Below are 21,062 nucleotides of genomic sequence, written 5' to 3'. Positions count from 1 at the left end.
TATTCCACTTTACCTATTAAAATTTCTTCTTTTTCTTGAGTCAAAAATATTGTCTTAAATAAAACCAAACAAATGGAACCTAATTAAACTTCAAAGCTTTTAAACAGCAAAGGAAACCATAAACAAAACAAAAAGACAACCTACAGAATGGGAGAAAATACTTGCCGAATGATGCTACTGACAAGGGATCAACCTCCAAAATATACAAACAGCTCACACAGCTTAAAAACAAAACGAAACAAAAAAACCCCAAACAACGCAATCAAAAAATGGGCATAAGACCTAAAATGACATTTTCTCCAAAGAAGACATACAGATGGCCAAAAGGCACATGACAAGACACTCAACATCGCTAATTATTACAGAAAAGAAAATCAAAACTACAATAAGGTATCACCTCACACCAGCTAGAATAGCCACCATCAAAAAGTCTACAAATAATAAATTCTGGAGAGCGTGTAGAGAAAAAGCAACCCTCCTGCACTGTTGGTAGGAATGTAAATATGTACAGCCACTATGGAGAACAGTATGGAGGTTGCTTAAAAACTATGGAAGCAACCTAAATGTCCATCGACAGAAGACTGGATAAAGATGTCACACACACAAATATTACTCAGGCATAAAAAAGAATGAAACACTGCCATTTGCAGCAACATGAATGGACCTAGGGATTATCATACTAAGTAAAGCAGACAAAGACGAATATCATATGATATTGCTTATATGTGTAATCTTTAAAAATGATACAAATGAACTTATTTACAAAACAGAAATACAGTCACAGACATAGAAAAAAACCTTATGGTTACCAAAGGGGAAAGGGGATTGGGGGAGGGATAAATTAGGAGTTTGGGATTAAAATATACACACTACTATATACAAAATAAACAACAAAGACCTACTGTATAGCACAGAAACTACACTCAATATCTTAAAATGAAAAATTGTCTTGACTTACTTAAAAATGTAAAAGCAAAAATACTGGGAAAGTCATTAGGGTCTTAAATAGATGAATGAATCCCAAATAGGGAGTGGTGCTAGTCACTGAAGTACTTCAATAATAAGTAATTCATTAATTGAATAATTATATACTGAACACCTACATACCAAGCAGTAAGAATGCAATAAAGACATTCTCTGATCCCTGATACCATTAAGCTTATTTTTGGGAGGGTAAGATAAAGAGTGAGAAAAACAGTGATAGCTAAGTGGGACAAAGGTTATAGTGGGTGGGGATGGGGGTGACCAAAAAAACCATTTTCCTGACCTAAAGCAAAATGATAAAAATCAGAGCAATGTAGTTAACTTTGTATTACATAAATCTAAATTCATTAAAATGATTATGAAGGTTATATCTCCCTTGCTCTATTTTTATTAAAATATCTTTTAATTAAATGTTTTTTAACATGTCCTTACTCGGCTATTATCTGTCTTTTGCTCATTAAAATTTTACTCATTTGTGATCCGCTGGTACAGGACACACTAAGGGAACACAGAGCAAGAGACATCTAACTTACTCCAGAACTGTCAGGTATTTTCCTGGCAAATTGTTTTAGATAATGCCCTAAATTGAAAATGCCATTCCACTAAACGAACATGTGAAAATTAACGTACGCTTATGGACAAGAACCTGAAAGCTGATAAAATATATGCTGGATTGGAAAAAATGTACAAAACTTATCTTGGGGGCTTCCCTGGTGGTGCAGCCTCGGTCCGAGAAGATCCCACATGCCGTGGAGTGGCTAGGCCCGTGAGCCATGGCCGCTGAGCCTGCGAGCGTCCCAATGGCAAGTGAGAGGCCCGCAAACCCAAAAAAAACAAACAAACAAACAAACAAAACTTATCTTGGCTTGCTGTTTGATAAGTTTGATAACCAAACCTATCATTCCTTTAAAATACATCAAGCATTGCCATTTTCATGAATGAGCTTGTCCAAAGGGGCCAACCTGATTTTTCCCCTCTTTTACCATGTGTTAGCACTTATTACATATACGCCTAATTTAATGATATTTTTAAAAAAATGGTATCATTTTTAACATGTTTTATCTTCCTACCTGTAATACTCTGACGTAGGGAATATATTTGTATAGTCTTAATACCTAATGGTACTAAAATGGACAAAGACTAGCTAAAGTGGAGACAACAGCTTAAAAGATATGACAATTATAAACAAAAGGAATGTACAATATTTTGGGGGTTATACTAATTTCCAAAATCGAAGTTACTTAAGATGAAGGAAAATTCACATTCAGAAATTTAGTATACTTCGCGAGATACAAAATTTTAGGATTGTAAAAGCCTCCTAAGATTGACAAAGTTGGAAAGAATTATAAATGTAGTGAATAAATTTATTTCCCAATGCTTTATAAATGAGATCAATTACCTTAAAAACACACATCATTAAATGCATCATGCAAAGTTGCTGCTGTATATCTAAAGTTAGACAGAGTTCACTAACATTCTCTGGGAGCCATTTTACACGCTCTTCTAATATTGAGCCTCTGAAAGACCCTAAAAATTACATCACACTTTCCCCATGTAATGACTTCACTGACAGTGAAAACCATACATGTGGTGATAGGAACGTCACGTACTTTTAAAGAAGTCTACATCCCACTCAATCTTATCACTAGTGTTAAGGGGAAATGCAAGGGGAAAGGTGATTCTAATTGATGTTTTTTATAAGTACTGCTTGCAGAGAAATGAAGTATCTCACTAATACAGAATAGGAACACATGAATAAAATAGAATTCTCTTGACTCAGGAAGAATAATCACCACCCCGCCTCTACCAGTTTTTGCCAAACAAGATGGTAAGACTTTCAAAATTAAAATTATATACATATTCCAGGGCATATATTAAATATACATATGCCCTGGAATATGTATATATTTTGATACTTACATAGAAATATATGGAAGCTTTTGACTTTATGATAAAAACCAAAAGATGCCACTCCCATTCATGCAGAAAGCAAAAACTGTCAAGTCCTCAGGGAGAACTTTTAGCCTCTAATTTTTTCAGTAACAAATACAACCATGACTGATAAGCTAGTATAATTTTAAATTATTTAATTTTATACCTGGAAAATAATTTGGGAGGATCATCTAGCACAATCCTTATATAAGAAGCAGAGGTCTATGTGTTTAGAAATTAAAGAGGAACTTATTACAGTAAAATGGCACTGAAGTAAAATATTACATACTTTTTTGTTGGTATGGTAAGCCATACCCAAAGTTAAATTTGAGGCTCAAACCACAAGTATAAAACAACAGTAGTAAAGGAACCAGGACCGCACCTAAGGTCCCTAAAAGCAGTGATGAAGTACAAAAGATCTATTTGGGCCTGAGTCAAACTGTACTTACTAATTTCTGAGAAAGTCACAGAATGTGATCTAAAATGGTTTCAAACCAAAATAAAAACATTTAAAGAAAGAGGAACCTCTTTGGGGGGGCACTATTTCCTCCCATACTATCATTCTTAATTCAGTTTATGGTGTATTACGGATACTGCCGTTAAAAATTGTCCCAGTGACCTCTAAAAGTGCTAGAAAGATGTCAAGATTTAAGTCAGACTGAGTAAATCCAGGTCGCTATTCCACCATAAAGATGACATGAGAAAGCAGGTAAAGACAAATCTTAAAGAGCAACAAAGAAAGGGAACATAATTTAATAGGAAAAAATGCCACCAAAAGTAGTATAACCCCATTTTAAAATCCAGACTTCTCTCTTTATTTTTCAGAGATTAAACAAGTAACAAAGTAGATAATAAGGCAGTATGTGAAAACTGGAAGGAACTGCATTAAAGAATTCCAAGAGACTAACTTTGCCCCATGTTTCTTAAACCATGACTACTTTTACTGAGGTAGTGACAAAGGAAAAAGTAAAAATATTAATACCAGGCATCACCACATCTTCATTTTTTGATCTTTCCTTATTTTAGAAGCCAACCTCTTATAAGGTATGCCCAGAATGTCAAAAGCTAAAGTCTTGATTTTTAAAACTTGTTTCTTCCTTTGCTGTTATATTTATGTTACTCTTTGTATTACAGTACTCATTACTTGCTACTGTGTGATGAATTTAAAACAATACATAAGAGCGCATATTCAAATTTCATTCATTTCAAACATGGTCTAGATTAACTATATAAGTTGATACAAATTTTTCACCACAATATTTACTGTAGAAAGTTTCACCAGTCTGGTTTCTGCTTTCCCCCAAAAATAACCTATTCTTCCCCTGACCCCAAATATAAACAGAACCTGCCTTGCAACATGATGAAAGCAGTAATCCATTAGAGCATAATAAACTACTAAAGATTCAACACATTCCTCCTCTCCAATACTCAACTATAATAAAAATGCCAGGAATAATAAAATTCTGAATCTACAATTCTTTAAAACACTTTCCTACCTTCACATTGGTTCCTTGGAAGAATCTTCCACCTTGTTTTTATCACATTTTCCAAAATTTGTAGTCCATAATACTGAAAATTGGAGAATAGAAGCATGTGAATATATTGCTGTAAGACTGGCAATTTCCAGGATTCACAAATGGACAGACATTCACACATTTACATCTAAATTTTCAAAAACATTATGCTACCAAGTTTAATTACATATATTAAACAAGGATCTATTTGCCCATATACTGAGTTTTCATGCATTTTCCTCACTTTATTGTTTACTACTCTATTTAACGTCCTGCTGTTTATACATGCTCACACCAGGAGGAAGAACCAAATAAAAAGCCCTTAGCAGCCAAATGGGCTTAGTCCGTAGAAGGAAAAGTAGCAGCCAGATACGAATTCACAGCATAAATGACTGCTTATAGGCTCACGTACTTTAACACGACCAGGCTCCTAAGAATTTAGCAGCTTGGATGCTCTCAAGCTTCCTACCATCTTCTAGGAGTTGTAAGCTCTTGGCCAAGTATTAAAGTATTGTCACAGATACTTTCTACAGAAAGTGTTTACAAACATCACTGGTGTGTTACTTAAGGAGCAGCAAGACAGCCCACGGGTTTAATTTTAAATTTTAACCCCACCCTTACAGTTGCTATTTCTACTAATTTAAAGATAAACTTTTGTGCACAGTCAAAATAATACACAAATGAATGTTGCAATCTGTATCTACCTTTCAGGTATTCCTTCCAACTATAAAAATGATAACTAAAAATGTAAGAACGTTAATAAATACAAATACCACTTTCAAGCCATTTTGTCCCTCCTGTTGATTACTCACTCTAAATAGTCAACAATATTTATAACAATTTACAAGACTACAGGAGTTACTACCCAAAATCATTACCATGACCAATTAGTGTGGATAGACAGGAGGAAGAAAAGGGTCAAAACTGTTGTGGTATGCTTCAACTGGTTGAATTAGGGAAGAATCAGCCATAATACCTGAAAGGTAAACTCATTCATATATAGACATTTAACCTCAGATTGCAAGTTTTGGCTGAGAATAAGAGTTCATCTTTAAAATGGTTAGTCATCACACAATAAAATAGGAGCATTAGTATTTCAACCAAAGGGATCATGTGAATGCACACTTTATCCAAAGCACAATATAGACTGTCCCAAACTACATTGTGCTCAAACAGTGTTTTTGCTGTTTTCTTTCATTTTTAACATTTCATACTTTTTAGGAAAAATTTGCCATTTCAACCCAAATCCTACATTTGCAGAACATTCCTTAAAAAGACTTCAAAAATAAAAACAAGGCCAAAGCAAAATTCTGAAATTACAAATTATAAATTTGATGCCATGCCAAAAAAGTTTCATAATCAGCAGTAAATGGTGAAGCTTTCTTTCCTGTTCATTTACCTCTCTTTATAGATCTAAGTTTCAGACAAATGTAAATAAACAAAAAAGGTAAGTTTCTCATTGACTAAAATTCTAAATTAACTTTTAAAAACATACTACCCTAAACTTGCTTTAAATTAATTCTAAAGGCATGAAATCAGAGTGTCAAAAGTTTTACTAAGTCAAAACAAATGCACTTCTTACTACATGGAATATATACCCTCTTGCTAATTCTCAACCAATTACAAAGATCTTTAAGAAACTAAGACACAAAACCTGCCATAAATACACCAGTTAAGAAGTACTAATCTTAATGATAACTTAACCATATTTAGCCAATGTATTTTCAGCCTACCCTTTTTAACTGAAGGATATCCCCCCCTTCATTGTTGCATTTATTTACTTCTGCCTTTATATCTGATACTGTTACCTGAATTACCTATTTACTAACCTCTAGTCCTTTCTCCAACTGTAAAAAAGTAGCACAAGCTTGCTGAAGATACAATTCATCTTTTCATCTTTCCGCAAACAGGTCTGAGGCAGGAAGCCCAATAAAAGCTTTTCACTACTTAGTTCAAAGGAATACATAGATCACCAACATAGTACCCTAAAACCCAATCTCTCCTAGACATTAAGACTCTACACATGATGAGAATTCACATTTCTTTGAAAAGGAGTATTTTGATTAAAAAATCTGAAGTGATAGCCAAATCTGAGGACCAATGATAAATAACTACTTTGGAAATATACATAAATAATCCAAATATCATTCTGAAGTATTAAGTTTCTGCTTTACACCTCAGGACTTGAGAAATCCACTGCTGAGTTATGAAGATGAGGGACAGAGAACAGCAAAGACTAAATGAAAAAAATAAATGCATGAAATGATCCCTATGGTAGAAATTTCTACTGAGCCCTTAGAAATACTTATTTTACGCATTGAATTCCCCTTTCCCCTCCCACCGCCCATGAAACAAAAACAATTGATGAACAGAATTCAGTTAAAGGGAATCAAAAGGGTAGACCTTGTGGAGGCCTGCCGTCAAAGCCTAGCTGTGTCAGTTGCACAGGAAGACACCCCTTTTCTTCCTATTACAAGCAATCAACATAATGGAACATTATGATTAATATCAGGTAGTGTTAACATCTTTAAAGAAAAAAAAATGATTGCATAAAAGCCAAATGTCATAGTGCATAAATTTAGCACCAAATCATTTGTAATTTATGTAAATGGAAGAATTCTTTACCTGTTGCTTTCTTTCTGTTCCTCTAATCATCTCATTTTTCACAAGACAAATTTGAGTTTTTAAAAATACTGTTGATAAATCAACTTAAACATTAGTAATGTCTGTCAGTATAAAAAGCAAAATTTACCAGGCAAGCAAACAGGCAAACACTGTTATGTTACTTAAGGTTAGCACTTTGAGGAAGTTCTGGACTGTATTTTTGCCCTAAAATTTATAAGATGTCAAAACTAGTTAATATTTTAAAACTGTTAATTAACACAGTCTGATTTCAGAAACAGAGGTGAACATGGCTACTTTCTGTTTTAACACAATGTATACCAAGTGGAAACCTTGTGTGTATTTAAACAGAATGCCATGCATGGTATTTTACTACTTTAAGGCAGTTTAAAGAGAAGTGTGAATCATCAAGCCTAAACAGTCAAAACACATTTTGATCAACCCTTCTGTTCAAACTTAAGAAAAAAGGACCCAAATGATAACATTTTCAATTGCAAATAAAAACTGAGGGCTGTCCCATTAAAAGCATTGGTACCATGGAGTAGGGTTTTACGCTGCCCACACAACTTGGTTTTGGAGGTGCCTAGCCTGTGTTATATTGATTACTTGCCCAAAATAATTCCTCTGATGTTATGTTTCATCTCTGAATAACATTCAGAATTTATGCCGAGATCTGTACACATATTCTAAAAAGAAAAAAAAAAAAACCAAACCAAAAAAAACCCCCAAACAACAACAAAAAAAAGCCACCTTGCATACTAGTCCCAATTTCAAAACTCCATTTATAATTCTTAGGACTATTTGCAAGAATTCATTCTATGTTTAAGGCTAAATTTTGAAATAAGTTAACATTATTAAATGATTTGAGATAACAAATCCTAATACTAAAAATGAGATACCTTCCTCAAAGTTTATGACTGGAAGAAAAGAAGAAATAATGGATTTAAAAAACCACCACTTGCTTACTTTCGTGTTCATATTCTGTGAAAATTCCAAAATTGTGTCGACTCTTGTCCATGCATCAGGATGCTCCTTTAAATGTGTCAGTACTTCTTGAGCCATTCTTTGCTAAAATAGTATACAAAAAGAATTTTAAGCTAACTTGTTCTTTCGAATGGTATTGAGCAAGGCACAAATTCTAATAGGACAGTGATTTTATCAACTTTCAGAAATACTCAAGAAACTAGTCCTTATAGAAATAAAAATGTGTCCATTATCAACTTTAATTAAGAATGGGGTACAGGGCTTCCCTGGTGGCGCAGTGGTTAAGAATCCGCCTGCCAATGCAGGGGACACGGGTTCGAGCCCTGGTCGGGGAAGATCCCACATGCCGCGGAGCAGCTAAGCCTGTGCGCCACAACTACTGAGCCTGCACACCACAACTACTGAAGCCCATGTGCCTAGAGCCCATGCTCCACAACGAGAAGCCACTGCAATGAGAAGCACACACACCGCAACTAGATAAAGCCTGCGCGCAGCAACGAAGACCCAATGCAGCCAAAAATAAATTAACGAATTTAAAAAATTAATTAAAAAAAAGAATGGGTATATTCTTTTTAAACAGAAAAGTGTTTTCTTCCCCTAATCTGCTTTATTTGGTATTCTCAAAACTGAACTTAAATTCAATCAATTATCTACTCCAACATAAACGGGTTCTCAGCACACAATCAACCAAAAGCAACATATAAAAATTCACATCTACTTAGATAAGTTATGTAATGGCACACTCTGGTTTATAAGAGTCACCAAGATATCTTTAACAAACTTTATCTGTAAAACTATATTTCAGGGGAGACAGATAAAAGCTAAGTCTAAGTAAGTCTACAACTCTCTAATACCTGTTGATACACATAAAACATTAAGATCCTTTTAAAGCAGTATTTTCAGTTTATTGTAAACACACCTTTGTCTCCGAAAATCCTTTAATTTCACATATTAAATCCTTGCTTATTTTGAAAATTTTCTTTTTTTGCTTTTGTATTTCTAAAATGCAAACCCAGAATATTTAAACCTATGAAACCATCATCTAGAATTAACAAATGTTAAGATTTTGCTGCACTTGTCTGTTTTTCTTTTAAACATAAGATCTAAAACTTATGGAACTTTGTACCTTTCTTCAGCGCCATTTCCTTCCTTTGTTCCTTCTTTAGAGATAATCATTTTCATGACTTTGGTGTCTTTTCCTGTCTGTATTTTCACAGCATGTGTATGAATTTCATATAGTTGTGTGGTTACTAAATTTTATATAAATAGTATATTGTAGAAATCCTTCTGCAGTTCGCTCTTTCCATTTGACATAGTTTCTTTCCCTCGGCTTCACTGAGATATGATTGACAATTGAGAGTTTTAAAGATCTAGCCATGTTGACATTATCCAGTTTCTTCATTTTAACTGTTAGTTTTTCACACAATATGAACACTACATTTTATCAAAGGCTGATAAGTCTACTAATTTTTTTCAGGAAGCAACCGCTTAATCTTTTTCACCTTTATAGGCTGTTTTGTAGCTCAACTGGATCCTCCCTAATTAACTTTTACCTGTTTCTATCACATGTTGTAACCAAAGAGTAAACTTTTATGGTTTTAAAATTTGGCAATTATCCTTCTGTTAGATCATTTACTTGATCAAGGGTTTGATTCTATGGGTTAAACAACGAAGCATCAAAAGGAGGGGAGAAAAGCATTCTTATTTAAACCATCTCTGACACAGACACCTCATAATCTTTAAGTTGGCTTTTATTCCAATTTACAAAAAAAATAATTTTCTCTTGTGGCTTTTTTTTTTTTTTTTTGTGGTACGCGGGCCTCTCACTGTTGTGGCCTCTCCCATTGCGGAGCACAGGCTCCGGACGCGCAGCCTCAGCGGCCATGGCTCATGGGCCTAGCTGCTCTGCGGCATGTGGGATCTTCCCAGACTGGGGCATGAACCCGCATCCCCTGCATCTGCAGGCAGACTCTCAACCACCGCCACCACGGAAGCCCCTCTTTTGGCTTTTATACACTGCTTATTGTTTAAAATGTTGACAAATACACACCCACTAAATTAGGTAATGGTTCTGTATCCTGACAATAAGACCAGAAATACTTTGGAACTTGAAAGAAAAATAAGGTGCCTGGGTTCCACCCTAAGGGTCTGGGATTAGAGCAAGTGTGTGAAGTCTTGAAATACAACTATACATTTTTTATTTGATTTATTTAAAGGGTTGTAATTGTATCATATAATAAGCAACCAACAAAAGGTAGAAAGAATGGTGATGTGAACTATTTATGGCCAAAGCCCATTTTAGCAGTGTTTTGATTCTCTTCCTGAGAATATCTAACTGGATAGACTTGCATATAAAACAGTAACAAATATTAAGAGGATAAGGTACATCAAAGATCCATGCCTAGTAAGTTATTTGGTCAAGATACAACTTTATCAGATTTTTTGAAGTGATGAGCATTCTACACATAAATGAATAGTTCCCACACTATCACCATTCATTTCCATCTCCCCATAAATCACGTTCCTTCCTTTTCAGTCATCCTTTTTGTTGTAATTTTACTCTCTAAAGTTATTGCTAGTATTTGCGTCCTTTTTTTAATTTGTCTTAATCCCACTGTCCTTACATAATATATCCTTTTCTTCTTTTAAAAAATATATTCCTTTATTAACTTAAAACCCCAGGAGGGGTTAAAAAAGGCACAAAGGGAAACGGAGGAGAGAGAAAATCTGGCATCTCCCTGTGTTACTAACTGAATGGTGAAAGTATTTTAGTTGCTAAGCAATAGATAAAAGAGTTCAAGACACTTAACACAGTACTGGAGAAAACACCCAACTCCAACATTTTTGTTTCCCTGGCGTCCTACTTGGCTAAAAATAGAAAAATGTTTATAACAGAAGGTAGTCCTAATATTACAGTGCTAATTATTCTACTATACTACCCATCTAGGCAAAAGTTCTATCTACAGATTAAAGGCCACCCTTCTAATAATTCCTTCCTCTCCAAAGTTACGAAATCCTTTTCAAAAAAGTTAGGCTACATACAGGTGAGTTTAAAGCTTAATTAGCATAATTTCTACTTGCTATTTTAAGTACATATTTTATGACAGACCAAAGCCAAACAAAAACTCCCCACCAAACCATATTTTAAAACAATGAGTTTGGGCTTCCATGGTGGCGCAGTGGTTAAACGTCCGCCTGCCGATGCAGGGGACACAGGTTCGTGCCCCGGTCCGGGAGGATCCCACATGCCGCGGAGCGGCTGGGCCCGTGAGCCATGGCCGCTGAGCCTGCGCTCCGCAATGGGGGAGGCCACAACAGTGAGAGGCCCGCATACTGCCAAAAAAAAAAAAAAAAAAAAAACCCCAAACAATGAGTTTACATCACGTATGTGAAATCATCTTCATTATACTTTCAAAGTCCCCTTTAAACAGAATGGCTCCTAAATAGCAGTCACCGCTAACAGGTGCTTTACAAAACCTCATCACTAATCCTCCAGTCTCTTGCAAGGTAGGTAACTTTGTAGATGAGACTCTAGAGGAATGACTAGAAATCTTACTGGAATAAATTTAAGACATTTAACACTAAAAACATGTTTTCCGGGCTTCCCTGGTGGCGCAGTGGTTGAGAGTCTGCCTGCCGATGCAGGGGACACGGGTTCGTGTCCCGGTCCGGGAAGATCCCACATACCGCGGAGCGGCTGGGCCCGTGAGCCATGGCCGCTGAGCCTGCACGTCCGGAGCCTGTGCTCCGCAACGGGAGAGGCCACAACAGTGAGAGGCCCGCGTACCGCAAAAGAAAAAAACAAAACATGTTTTCCACTGCAACCTTCAACTTTTTATTCAAAATAAAACCCCCAAGAAGTGGTATATAAAAAATTGAACAAGGAAGTTTAAAGATATCACTTTCAGAAAAGGGGTTCTTAACTGCCTTTAAGCTCTAAGCCTGTTCCCTTATCTACAACAAATACCAACTTACTGATTATTCTTTATGCAACTGACTTGTCCCATGAGAAATCTAACCAGACATAAAATTCTTACTTTTGGTAAAGTTAATTTTGTCTTCATAAATGGAAATATCTGTAAACACTTTTCTAAATCTAGTCTTTATTCAAAAGTCAAATTTAAAACAAATCATTAAATCTCGACACTGTGAAACATTACTAAAGCAGTATTACAACATAGTCTTCATAATTACTTCTGTTATAAGCCTCGAACACTGGTCTATTTAGTCATCATACTTCTAGATGCTGTGAACCAGGTTAAAAAAGAACGAAGACTAAAGAGCAGTGGCAGCTTAATGATGTGATAAAATTAAATGCCTATCTTCCTAATGGCTTATAGACTTATGCTTCTAATATAGTCAAAGTTGAGCCCAACCTTACTTCATGTATTTCAACCTTACTGTCATACTTTCTTCCAAAAGCAGCTGCTTTCCATACATCCATGCTGGGATGAAATGGAGCTTAAAGCTCCATGTTGAATGTATGGTATGTGTAGTAAATACGGATACTTTTTCAGGAATGCTTTTGGAGACAAGAACACTGATCGAAAGCGCCTAGGAGTATAAAACTGCACTAACAAGCTTACAAAATCACTGTAATTTTTTCCACTCATACAACTTTCATGGCCCTTTTTCCCTTTAAATTTTTTCTTTATTATAGTGAAACCAATGTTAGATTTCAGAAGGGAACAGAAATACTTATGCACTTGCTAATATTTATACATCATGTTTTTTGGACTATCTATAAAAGATACTACTATATCCACCTTTCAGAGGTTTCTAAAAAGTATCAAAGTAGCCAGGGTTTAACTATGCAAATATAAATTAATGGCTTGACGATACATTATCTACCAGAAATGCACTTTTTGGCAACAAAATTTTACTAATAAGATATCTGTCACGTCACCTTATAAGATTTTTTTAATCCAGGAACAGAAACTTTTACTCGTTTAAAACTTTATTAGGTCCACAGGGTGCAGATTGAAGATTGTCCAGTTTCTTGTACCATAAAAAAATTTTTAAATTTACAAACATTCCTGTTTTTTTTAAAAAAACCCAAACCTTAAACTGATCAAAACATAGATTAAGTGTAAGATAATTTCCTATTTTAACAGTTAGCACTTTTACAAGTGCTAAAATTCAAACAATGTAAAGATACCTGGTATTGTGGGATATTTAAAACAAGTTTTATCTGTGAAGTACTTCTGCAATTTAAATGTTTCAAAAACAGAAGACTCATATTAACTCCAAATACATTAAATATATAAGGGACATACAACCTTTAATATCTACAAAACATTTAATACATTGGGCTATATCTTTTATTAAATGGGGTAAAGGTTGCTGAAGAACAGAACAAGTATAATAAAAATATTCCAAAACTTCCCACTCTAAACCATTTCAAAATGTAATGCAATTTCTTTCTCCAGACCACCTCTCAGAATATATAATTCCAATTTAATACAAACTATGGGATATTTTTAAAAAGGTGGTAATTTAAAATTTTATTCTAAACTCAACAACTTTATTACTCTGCAATAATGTTTTGATCAGCTACTTTACCTGGGCTCCTTCTCCGTGGTATAAGCAATTCACCACGTTGTCTAAAAGGTTGATATCCAGTTTTTGGCTGAAATCAAGCAGCTGGCGAGCTGCATGGTCTGCTAACATTGTCATAATTGCTGGCATAGATTACTGAAAATAAAGAGAAAGAATTTAAGGCGCCTATGAAGTTTTGATATTGTCAAAAAGTTTCTACTCAAGTTATTTTACTTCAACCATGTTCTTACAAATATTTTACTTTGTATTTCAGAGATTTTACCTAAACAACTGACATAGTAAAAGCAAATAAATGCTGAAGTTATTTAGGTACTCCACAACTGCATTAATCATTAGGGTTCACTTTATTTTTACACCCCAGAAAAATCATACTGTTCTTTCTACTAACATGTATATAAAGTTACCCTAACCCATTTTAAAAATGATTATTAAAGAATTTATGGTCCTAAAACCTGATACAATTTAAAATCTTGATCTCGAAAATTTTAAATACAGATGAAGTTCAAATGGATCCCCGCCCCCCGCCCCAAGTAAGGTCTTCTAGTTCAGTAAAAGCTCACTTTCCCTCATTTCATGTTACCTTAATTTTTAAGATATATTGAAGACGCTAAAAATTAAATGTGGTATAAAGATTTTCCTATATATAGCAATGATTAGCTAACAAGTCTAACAAATCTGGTGTCCTTAACCTCTATAGAACTTAAGCTTTTCCACTCAATTAAACCATTTATATTTGTTTCTTTCATCCATGAATTTGTGGAGATTTAAATTACAAGCGTACAAGCTCCTTCAATATATGTTCTAGGAAAAAAAACTATGGTTAATATGTCAAACAAGATTTTTTTTAATTTCCAAGTACTGACTGGCAAAACAAAAAGCTGTAAAATCTTGCTATTTTCTAAATAAGACTAAATTCTACCATAACAGAAAAATGAGCTTCTTCACCTCAAGTAATGTACTGGCTAAAACCTACTGGTTCATATGCAATGGTACCCCTTTAAGAGGATTCTACTCCAAGATGCTGGCACACATGCACATTCTTGTTGCCCAGCCTTATAAAAATCTTTCCTTTTGCTTTTTCTTCAAAGCCAGTGCCACTTAAGTCTGACTGGCTAAATCAGCACTCCTCAAACTTTTTGGGGTTAAGATGCCTCACAATCAGAGGAACAGGATAGCTGTTGCCAAATTTAAAAAATTCACAACTTGTATACAATTACAGACGATTCAGGACACCATGAAAGCCATGCATGAAACCTTGAGCTAAGTACCCCTGGTTTACTGTACTTAGACCCAACAAGGTCAGATGGTCATCTCTACTTCTCCCTCTCTTAACCTTCCAAGATCAGGAAATGGGTGGCTAACTTAATTACATTATGTTTGGACAAAGCAGCTTGTTAGGAAAAAGGCGTTATTTCTTGTCTATTTTATAACAGGTAAAAAAACGTTAACAATGGCAGCAATTTTAAGTCAAATGTTTTATTTAACGATAATATCAGTTACAACAAAGTAGAAGTCTGAAGGATCAGTTAGGTTAGATATAATGTAAAAACTGAGAAATTATGAGTTCGAGGAATTTTATTCCTCTTAAGTCCTTCCATCCACTGTTGACAGTAAAAACTGGTGAGATTTCAAAAATTTCTACAACAGTTATTAAATGTATTTTTAATGCAAAATACCTGACATACACAATCTTTGATCTAAATACTAATAGGAAAAAGAAAATATATATTTCACAAACGGAAGTGTAAATTTACCCCATTCAAGTGCCATACAATTTCAAAAGATCAGACAATCTTAAAAATTGAGGCTGAAAAGCAATGTCCACAAAACCAAGATCTATACATCAAATGTTTTCGATTGGGGGGGTTAAAAATTGAACGAACTTTTATCCTATTTCATCCTATCATAATTTAATAGCCAAAACGAGAAAGAATAAAGTGACTCTCAAAAGTTTCATTTTCAAGCACATTGTCCTTACAAAAATGAGACAAATTCCTGTGAAAAAAAATCAGGTTTAGAATAGAAGCTTGTGTTAAATACAGCAGGGTATGCCACCCTAAAAACTAGCGGCTATCTTCGAAATGACCTACCTATTCTCGAACCGTACGTAGTACAGAAATGGCGGCTTTCTAGTCAATGCCAAGCACATTTAGTCTCCCAAATCAAACAGCTTCCAAAACATTCTTTCCACTAACAGCAGTGTCCCACGCGCTTAAGATACACAATCAGGCAGACAGCAAACAGCCATAGCGGGAGAGGTGAAAGAAACCACAAAACCTTTTCCTTCTCCTTGTGACACTCAATCCTAAATTCCACTCACTGTATAGCAAATATAAGGTATTATCCAGCCACGTGGTGACTCTACAAGTGACTACCAAAATACCTTCACTGCCACTTCAAACTGAATAGGCAGGCAACTACACACTGCCAGCTCCCATCCAAAACCCAAAAAATCATAACCGTTAATGATAACTACATAGTAGGTCAAAAAACAAGTCGCTGCAAGGAGAAAGACTGCTACTTTAGATTGTGTGGGCAACTGCCTGCTTCATTGAGTAGAAACACACCTCACTAAGGCCCGCCCTCCCCTCTCTTCCCACCCGAACCGATGTGCAGCACTTCTAACTATAGCATACTGGAGCACGCACTCACCCCGCCCATACTCGGGAGAAGGCATTTAGACCAGGCGCCTGAAGTTCACCGCCCCATTCTCTATGCAGCATGGCCTCTGCGTGGTCAGAGGAGGTCCGGACTGGGCGAATCTCTCATGCTTCCCCCAGTACACCACTTTCTCCCACCCACCCCAAACTCAGACACGGGAATGAAAGAGAATCAGGGTATTATCCACTGTACAATGCCAGCAGTAAATGAGTCGATCACTTTACACACGCAAGTCCCCCCAAACAAACTACAGCACAGAACCTCATCTGCACTTCCCTGAAAAATCAACTAACCTTTCCTACTTCTAATTCTACTCCGTAAAAAACCAGAGATTCTGAGTTTCCCTGCAGGAGGAGCAAGGACTTAAGAGCCCCTCCCTCCCGCGATCCCAAGCTCTCCACCGAGGGGCCACGTGATGCAGGCGGACGTTTCAATGCTGCTGCACTAAATATTTCTGGAAACTTCCACTCCTAATAATTTACAGAAATGTTCCTGAAATCACCCCAACTTCTCCCCAACCCAAGGGGCTGGGTAAGCCCTTCCACCCCCGCGCCGGGCCCCACTTCACTACCACGCTCCTTGCCTTCCTCCACCGCTACCCGCACACGCGAATGACCCAGCAAGCGCTCCCCTCCCGCGGCAGCCTCCCCGCCTCCATCCCCCAGCGGCAGAAGCGGCTCCATTCAATCGCAGGCTATGCTGTGGGCCCGCCGCCGCCTCCCCGGTTCGCCTCCCGCGGCCGCCGCCGCGCCCCACGCCAGCCTTCTCCCGCCCTGCCGCCCGACCCTCGACCCCGAAGACACAGTCGACTTACCCAGAGATTGAACCAACTGCTTCTTCCTTCCTTGTCGGGGGATTAGGGCGAGGGAGGATGGGGGAGGGAGAGGGGAGGAAATCAAGGTGGGTTTCACAGTTTTCCCACCTTAAAAAAGGAAATTAAAAAAACGAAGAGGATAAGAGCAAAAAAAGCTCAACAATATTTACTATTTCAGGGACACCTCCCCCCGATACACACACCCGCCACCCCCCCAAAAAAGAAGAATTAATCTGTGGAATAAATGCTCCCGCCTGGCTAGGGAGTGAGGGAAGGGGGAGGGGAACGGGGTCAAGTCCCAAAGATTCTGCCCCAGGGAGACCCTCCAGCTACAGGCGGCAGCAGGAGCGGCAGGAGTAGGGGCTGTAGAGTCCACACGGCCGGGGGACGCTCTGCTGCCAGTTGCAGTCCGACTCCCCCCTACCAAAATACGGCTCCCTCACGCGGCTCCGGCGCTGGGCCCCCCCCACCCAGGCTCGCCTAAACTTTCCCCCCTTCTCCTGCTCCTCAGCGACTGGTGGTTCCCCCCTCCCCCTCTGGGTGGTTGCACGGACTGCAGCAGCAAAGACTGGAACAGGCACCACCGCCGGGGCTGTAGCTACTGTTGCTCTTGCTGATGCTGTAGCTCCCGCTGCTCCTGCCGCGGCCGCTGCAGCCGCTTCTCCCCCTCCTCCTAGTGCCTCAAACTCGGAACCGGTTGAAACCGGTTCAGACTGGGAGATTCCATCTCGGTTGAGTTTTCAGCCCATGGCGCCGCGGAGCGTTTGGAACCTGGGCCTCCGCCCCCAGCCCGCCCGCCCATTGGCCGGTTCCAGCCACAGCCGCGCCATCAGCCTACCTCCTACTGGCCAGCTCGCCCGTCAATCCCACCTCAAGGCTCCACACAAGCCCGCCGCTTCGTCCCCCGCCTCTTTCCAGCAGCGATTTGCCCGCAGAGTGGGGGAGGGGAAGAGGGGCGGGTCGCAAAGGAGCTAGGAGGAGGGTGGAGGAGGAGGAGGTGGGACGAAGAGCTGAGCCCTGCAGAGAGGAGAGCGAAGAGAAGCCGCGCGGAGGATTGGTTCGAGCGAGCTGTCAATCAAACGTAGCCCGCCCTCGACTTCCCGCCCCCTCCCGCCGCTCCCCCTCCCAGTGCTTAGCCCGCAGGCCCGGCCTTTCCGGCTCGCTCATTGGCTGGGCGCCTTTGGTGACGAAGAGGGTGGGGCGCAGCTCCTGAGCTGGTGGTGGCGCGAGTTTGAGCGCGCCGCGCGGTAGCCCGCTTTCGCTCGGCTTCTCCCGGACCCGCGCTGGCCCGCCCCCGCCGGCTCCCGCCAACATGCGGGGCCTGAGCCTGTCGGGATCGGGACCCGCCCCTCTGATGGGGGCTGCGCTACTAAAAGGGAGGGCACAGCGAATTGTTTTTTTAATCGGGGAAGGGTGGGGTGGAAAAAAGGAGCGAAAAGAACACAACGGAGGCCAACTAATTGTAGGCCCCGGACCTCTAATCCATTTTAAAGGCCTGGGTTTGGGGCCAAGATGTTGAGAGGTTGGGGTGAGGTGTGGGGTGCGCACTCTTGGCGCCTCATGGTTTTCTCGGAGACATGGGAAAGATACTTAGTTCTTGGGCAAGTCTCCTTCAAATTGTAACTCGGTTTCTCCCTAGGCTGGAATTTGGCTTCTTTAACAACCGATCCTTCCTAAAAATTAAGACGCTGTAATCCCTGTAATTGGTTTAACATCGTCTGTTTTTTCTGGGTGAGCTTACATGCCAACTGCCCTTGATCTTCCCCTACCCTCGGTTTTTCCTTTCAGCATAGCTGCCCTTCGCATACTTCATGATCACCAAATAGTATTTTCTTTGAAAGTCGCACGCATTTGGCCCTTCATATGGTTGCCTCTCTTGTCCCCAAGTGCCCCTCCAAGTAAGCTTTATTGATTGTTCTTTGCTGAAGAAACACCAAGCAGCCCACCAAAGTTTAGAAGGCCCATTGTGCCACCAAGAGGTTGATAAATGATTTATTAAATCAACACTCTTTTCTCCAGCAAATCCTCACTCACAGTGGACAAAGGCTTACACCAAAGCATAACTCCCTCACCCTCCAATAGATTTACCAAAATGATATTGGATTACTTTCAGACCTGAGATTTTTATTCATTGCCTAACCGAACAATATCAAGCCAAAATATATAATATATATTATACATACACTGATCATATGGAATACCTACATTCTATTACCGGAAAAGTGGGGCTGTCCTGTTTTTTAAAAAGTTTTTCCCTCCGCATTTTCAGCTCTTGGAACAGGCCACTGTTTTTTTTAGATGGCAGAATAATACGAATACAAACGGCATAAGACCTGACTCTGCTCAGAATGTGACCTTGGGCAAGTCATTTCACTTCTTTGGGCCTCAGTTTCCTTCTCACCCATTAATGAGGCTGATATCACCCATGCCTGTCTCATCCATGTAAGGGTGAAGCAGATGTGAAGGAGCAGTGCGACTCATAAAGCACTTTGTGGATTGTAAAGTCCGAATTGTCCCAGTTTGCTGACCCCTTCTTTGGTGCTTTTCATGTCATCTTTAAATCATATCCCTTAGGAGGTCTTATCTGTCAGACCATAGTGAATCAGATATAAATATTTAGCCCATTGTTTTTGCCTAGAGTTAGCCAAAAAGGGCAAAAAGAAGTGACAGGAGCAGATAATTATGTTTGATCACTGTATTTTCAGAATCAAATTCAGAACACAGGTTTGACATATTTCTAATCCTTTTCTCATTGCCTTCATTTGTTGGAGTCAAACAGACTTCAAACCTTGGAGTGGGATATGAATAAGGAAATGTAAGTAAACTGTATTGAGTGCCTGCCTGCTATCTAGCAGGCTGTTACAGACCTTTCTGTACAGTATTTCACTGAATTCTTATAGCAACCCTGTGAGGTAGTTACTCTTTTCCTGGTCCTACTCTTGCTTCCCCGCACCCTCTATCACACATACTTACACATACACACAGGTACACACCACCCCACAGGAGCTGAGTCAACTTAGAACCCATGTTTGTGTTCTTTTTACTAGTTCACATTGTCTCACAAAACAACATTCATCAGAAAAAAGAGAAACAAACTCATAAGTTCCTTTTTACTACTTGTTACTTATTTCTATTAATTTTTTTAATTTAAAAAGTAATACATGATCATGATTAACAACTCAAACAATAGAGAATGAAGTATCTATGGTAAAAAATAAAAGTCCTCTTCGTATGTCCTCCCCCTCAGTCCCCAGTTCTTTTTTCTGCTCTGGGATAATCATCATTAAGGGTGTGATATGTATATTTTGAGATATCTTCTATGCATTTACAAATATACTTGCTTTATGTTTTGTTCAGCATATATGACATACTATACATATTATTTGGTGGCTTGTTTTTTACTTAACAGGTCAGAATGTATAACTCCACTTCATCCTTATTGACAGCTCCATTGTCTTCCCTATCTTCTCAGTACTATAAATTACTCATCCAGTCCCCTATTGAGGACAGTTAGGCTATTTCTCATTTTCTCTCTTAAAAATAATGCTTCAGTGAATATCCCTGTACATTTATCTTTGAGCACAAATGTGAATATATCTCTAGGTTCATATCCTAAAAGTGGAACTACTGTGTCAAAGGCCATGTACATTTGTTATTGTGATAGGAACTGCCCAAGTGTCCCCTAAAATGATTGTGTCAATTTTCACACCCACCACAACATGTGAACAGTACCTGTTTATTCCCTATCAAACCATAGATATTTGCTATTAAGGTCACACCAGAGTCAAATCTTTGCATTTTAATTTGATCTTTTGCCTCTGAAGACAGTCTCTACTGACTGTGAGCTCTTCAAGGAATACATAAATTATAAGATTAAATACCCATATAATGTAGTAAAAAATATTTGAAGTAAGATATGAATTGATTATATTATCTTAATAATGGAATTGGTCACTTCACTCTTTTTGAGAAAATTGATATCACTTTGACCT

The 21,062-nt window shown here is 38.2% G+C and overlaps 1 protein-coding gene across 3 annotated transcripts in view; it reads right to left on the bottom strand.

Moving 5' to 3' along the window:
* XPO1 (exportin 1) overlaps nucleotides 1–17,539 on the bottom strand; it is a 43,797-nt gene extending 26,258 nt beyond the window's left edge. The window contains exons 1-4 of one of the 3 annotated variants that reach the window (XM_030877332.2): nucleotides 17,071–17,539; nucleotides 13,599–13,730; nucleotides 8,019–8,120; nucleotides 4,413–4,485 (exon numbers count right to left, since the gene is read on the bottom strand). In XM_030877332.2, coding sequence (XP_030733192.1) covers nucleotides 4,413–4,485; nucleotides 8,019–8,120; nucleotides 13,599–13,724 — 301 coding nt within the window. In that variant the 5' untranslated portion in view covers nucleotides 13,725–13,730; nucleotides 17,071–17,539. Of the gene's footprint in view, nucleotides 1–4,412; nucleotides 4,486–6,833; nucleotides 6,887–8,018; nucleotides 8,121–13,598; nucleotides 13,731–16,247; nucleotides 16,385–17,070 lie in introns of those variants that run through there. The other 2 variants (XM_060309443.2, XM_030877334.3) reach the window with 2 other exon arrangements.
* Between the last annotated feature and the right edge of the window lie 3,523 nt (nucleotides 17,540–21,062).

The sequence above is a fragment of the Globicephala melas genome, chromosome 12, assembly GCF_963455315.2.
Source record: "Globicephala melas chromosome 12, mGloMel1.2, whole genome shotgun sequence".
Lineage (NCBI taxonomy): Eukaryota > Metazoa > Chordata > Mammalia > Artiodactyla > Delphinidae > Globicephala > Globicephala melas.
Note: the sequence above shows the minus strand (reverse complement) of the source record. Positions and strands in the feature narration are given on the sequence as shown.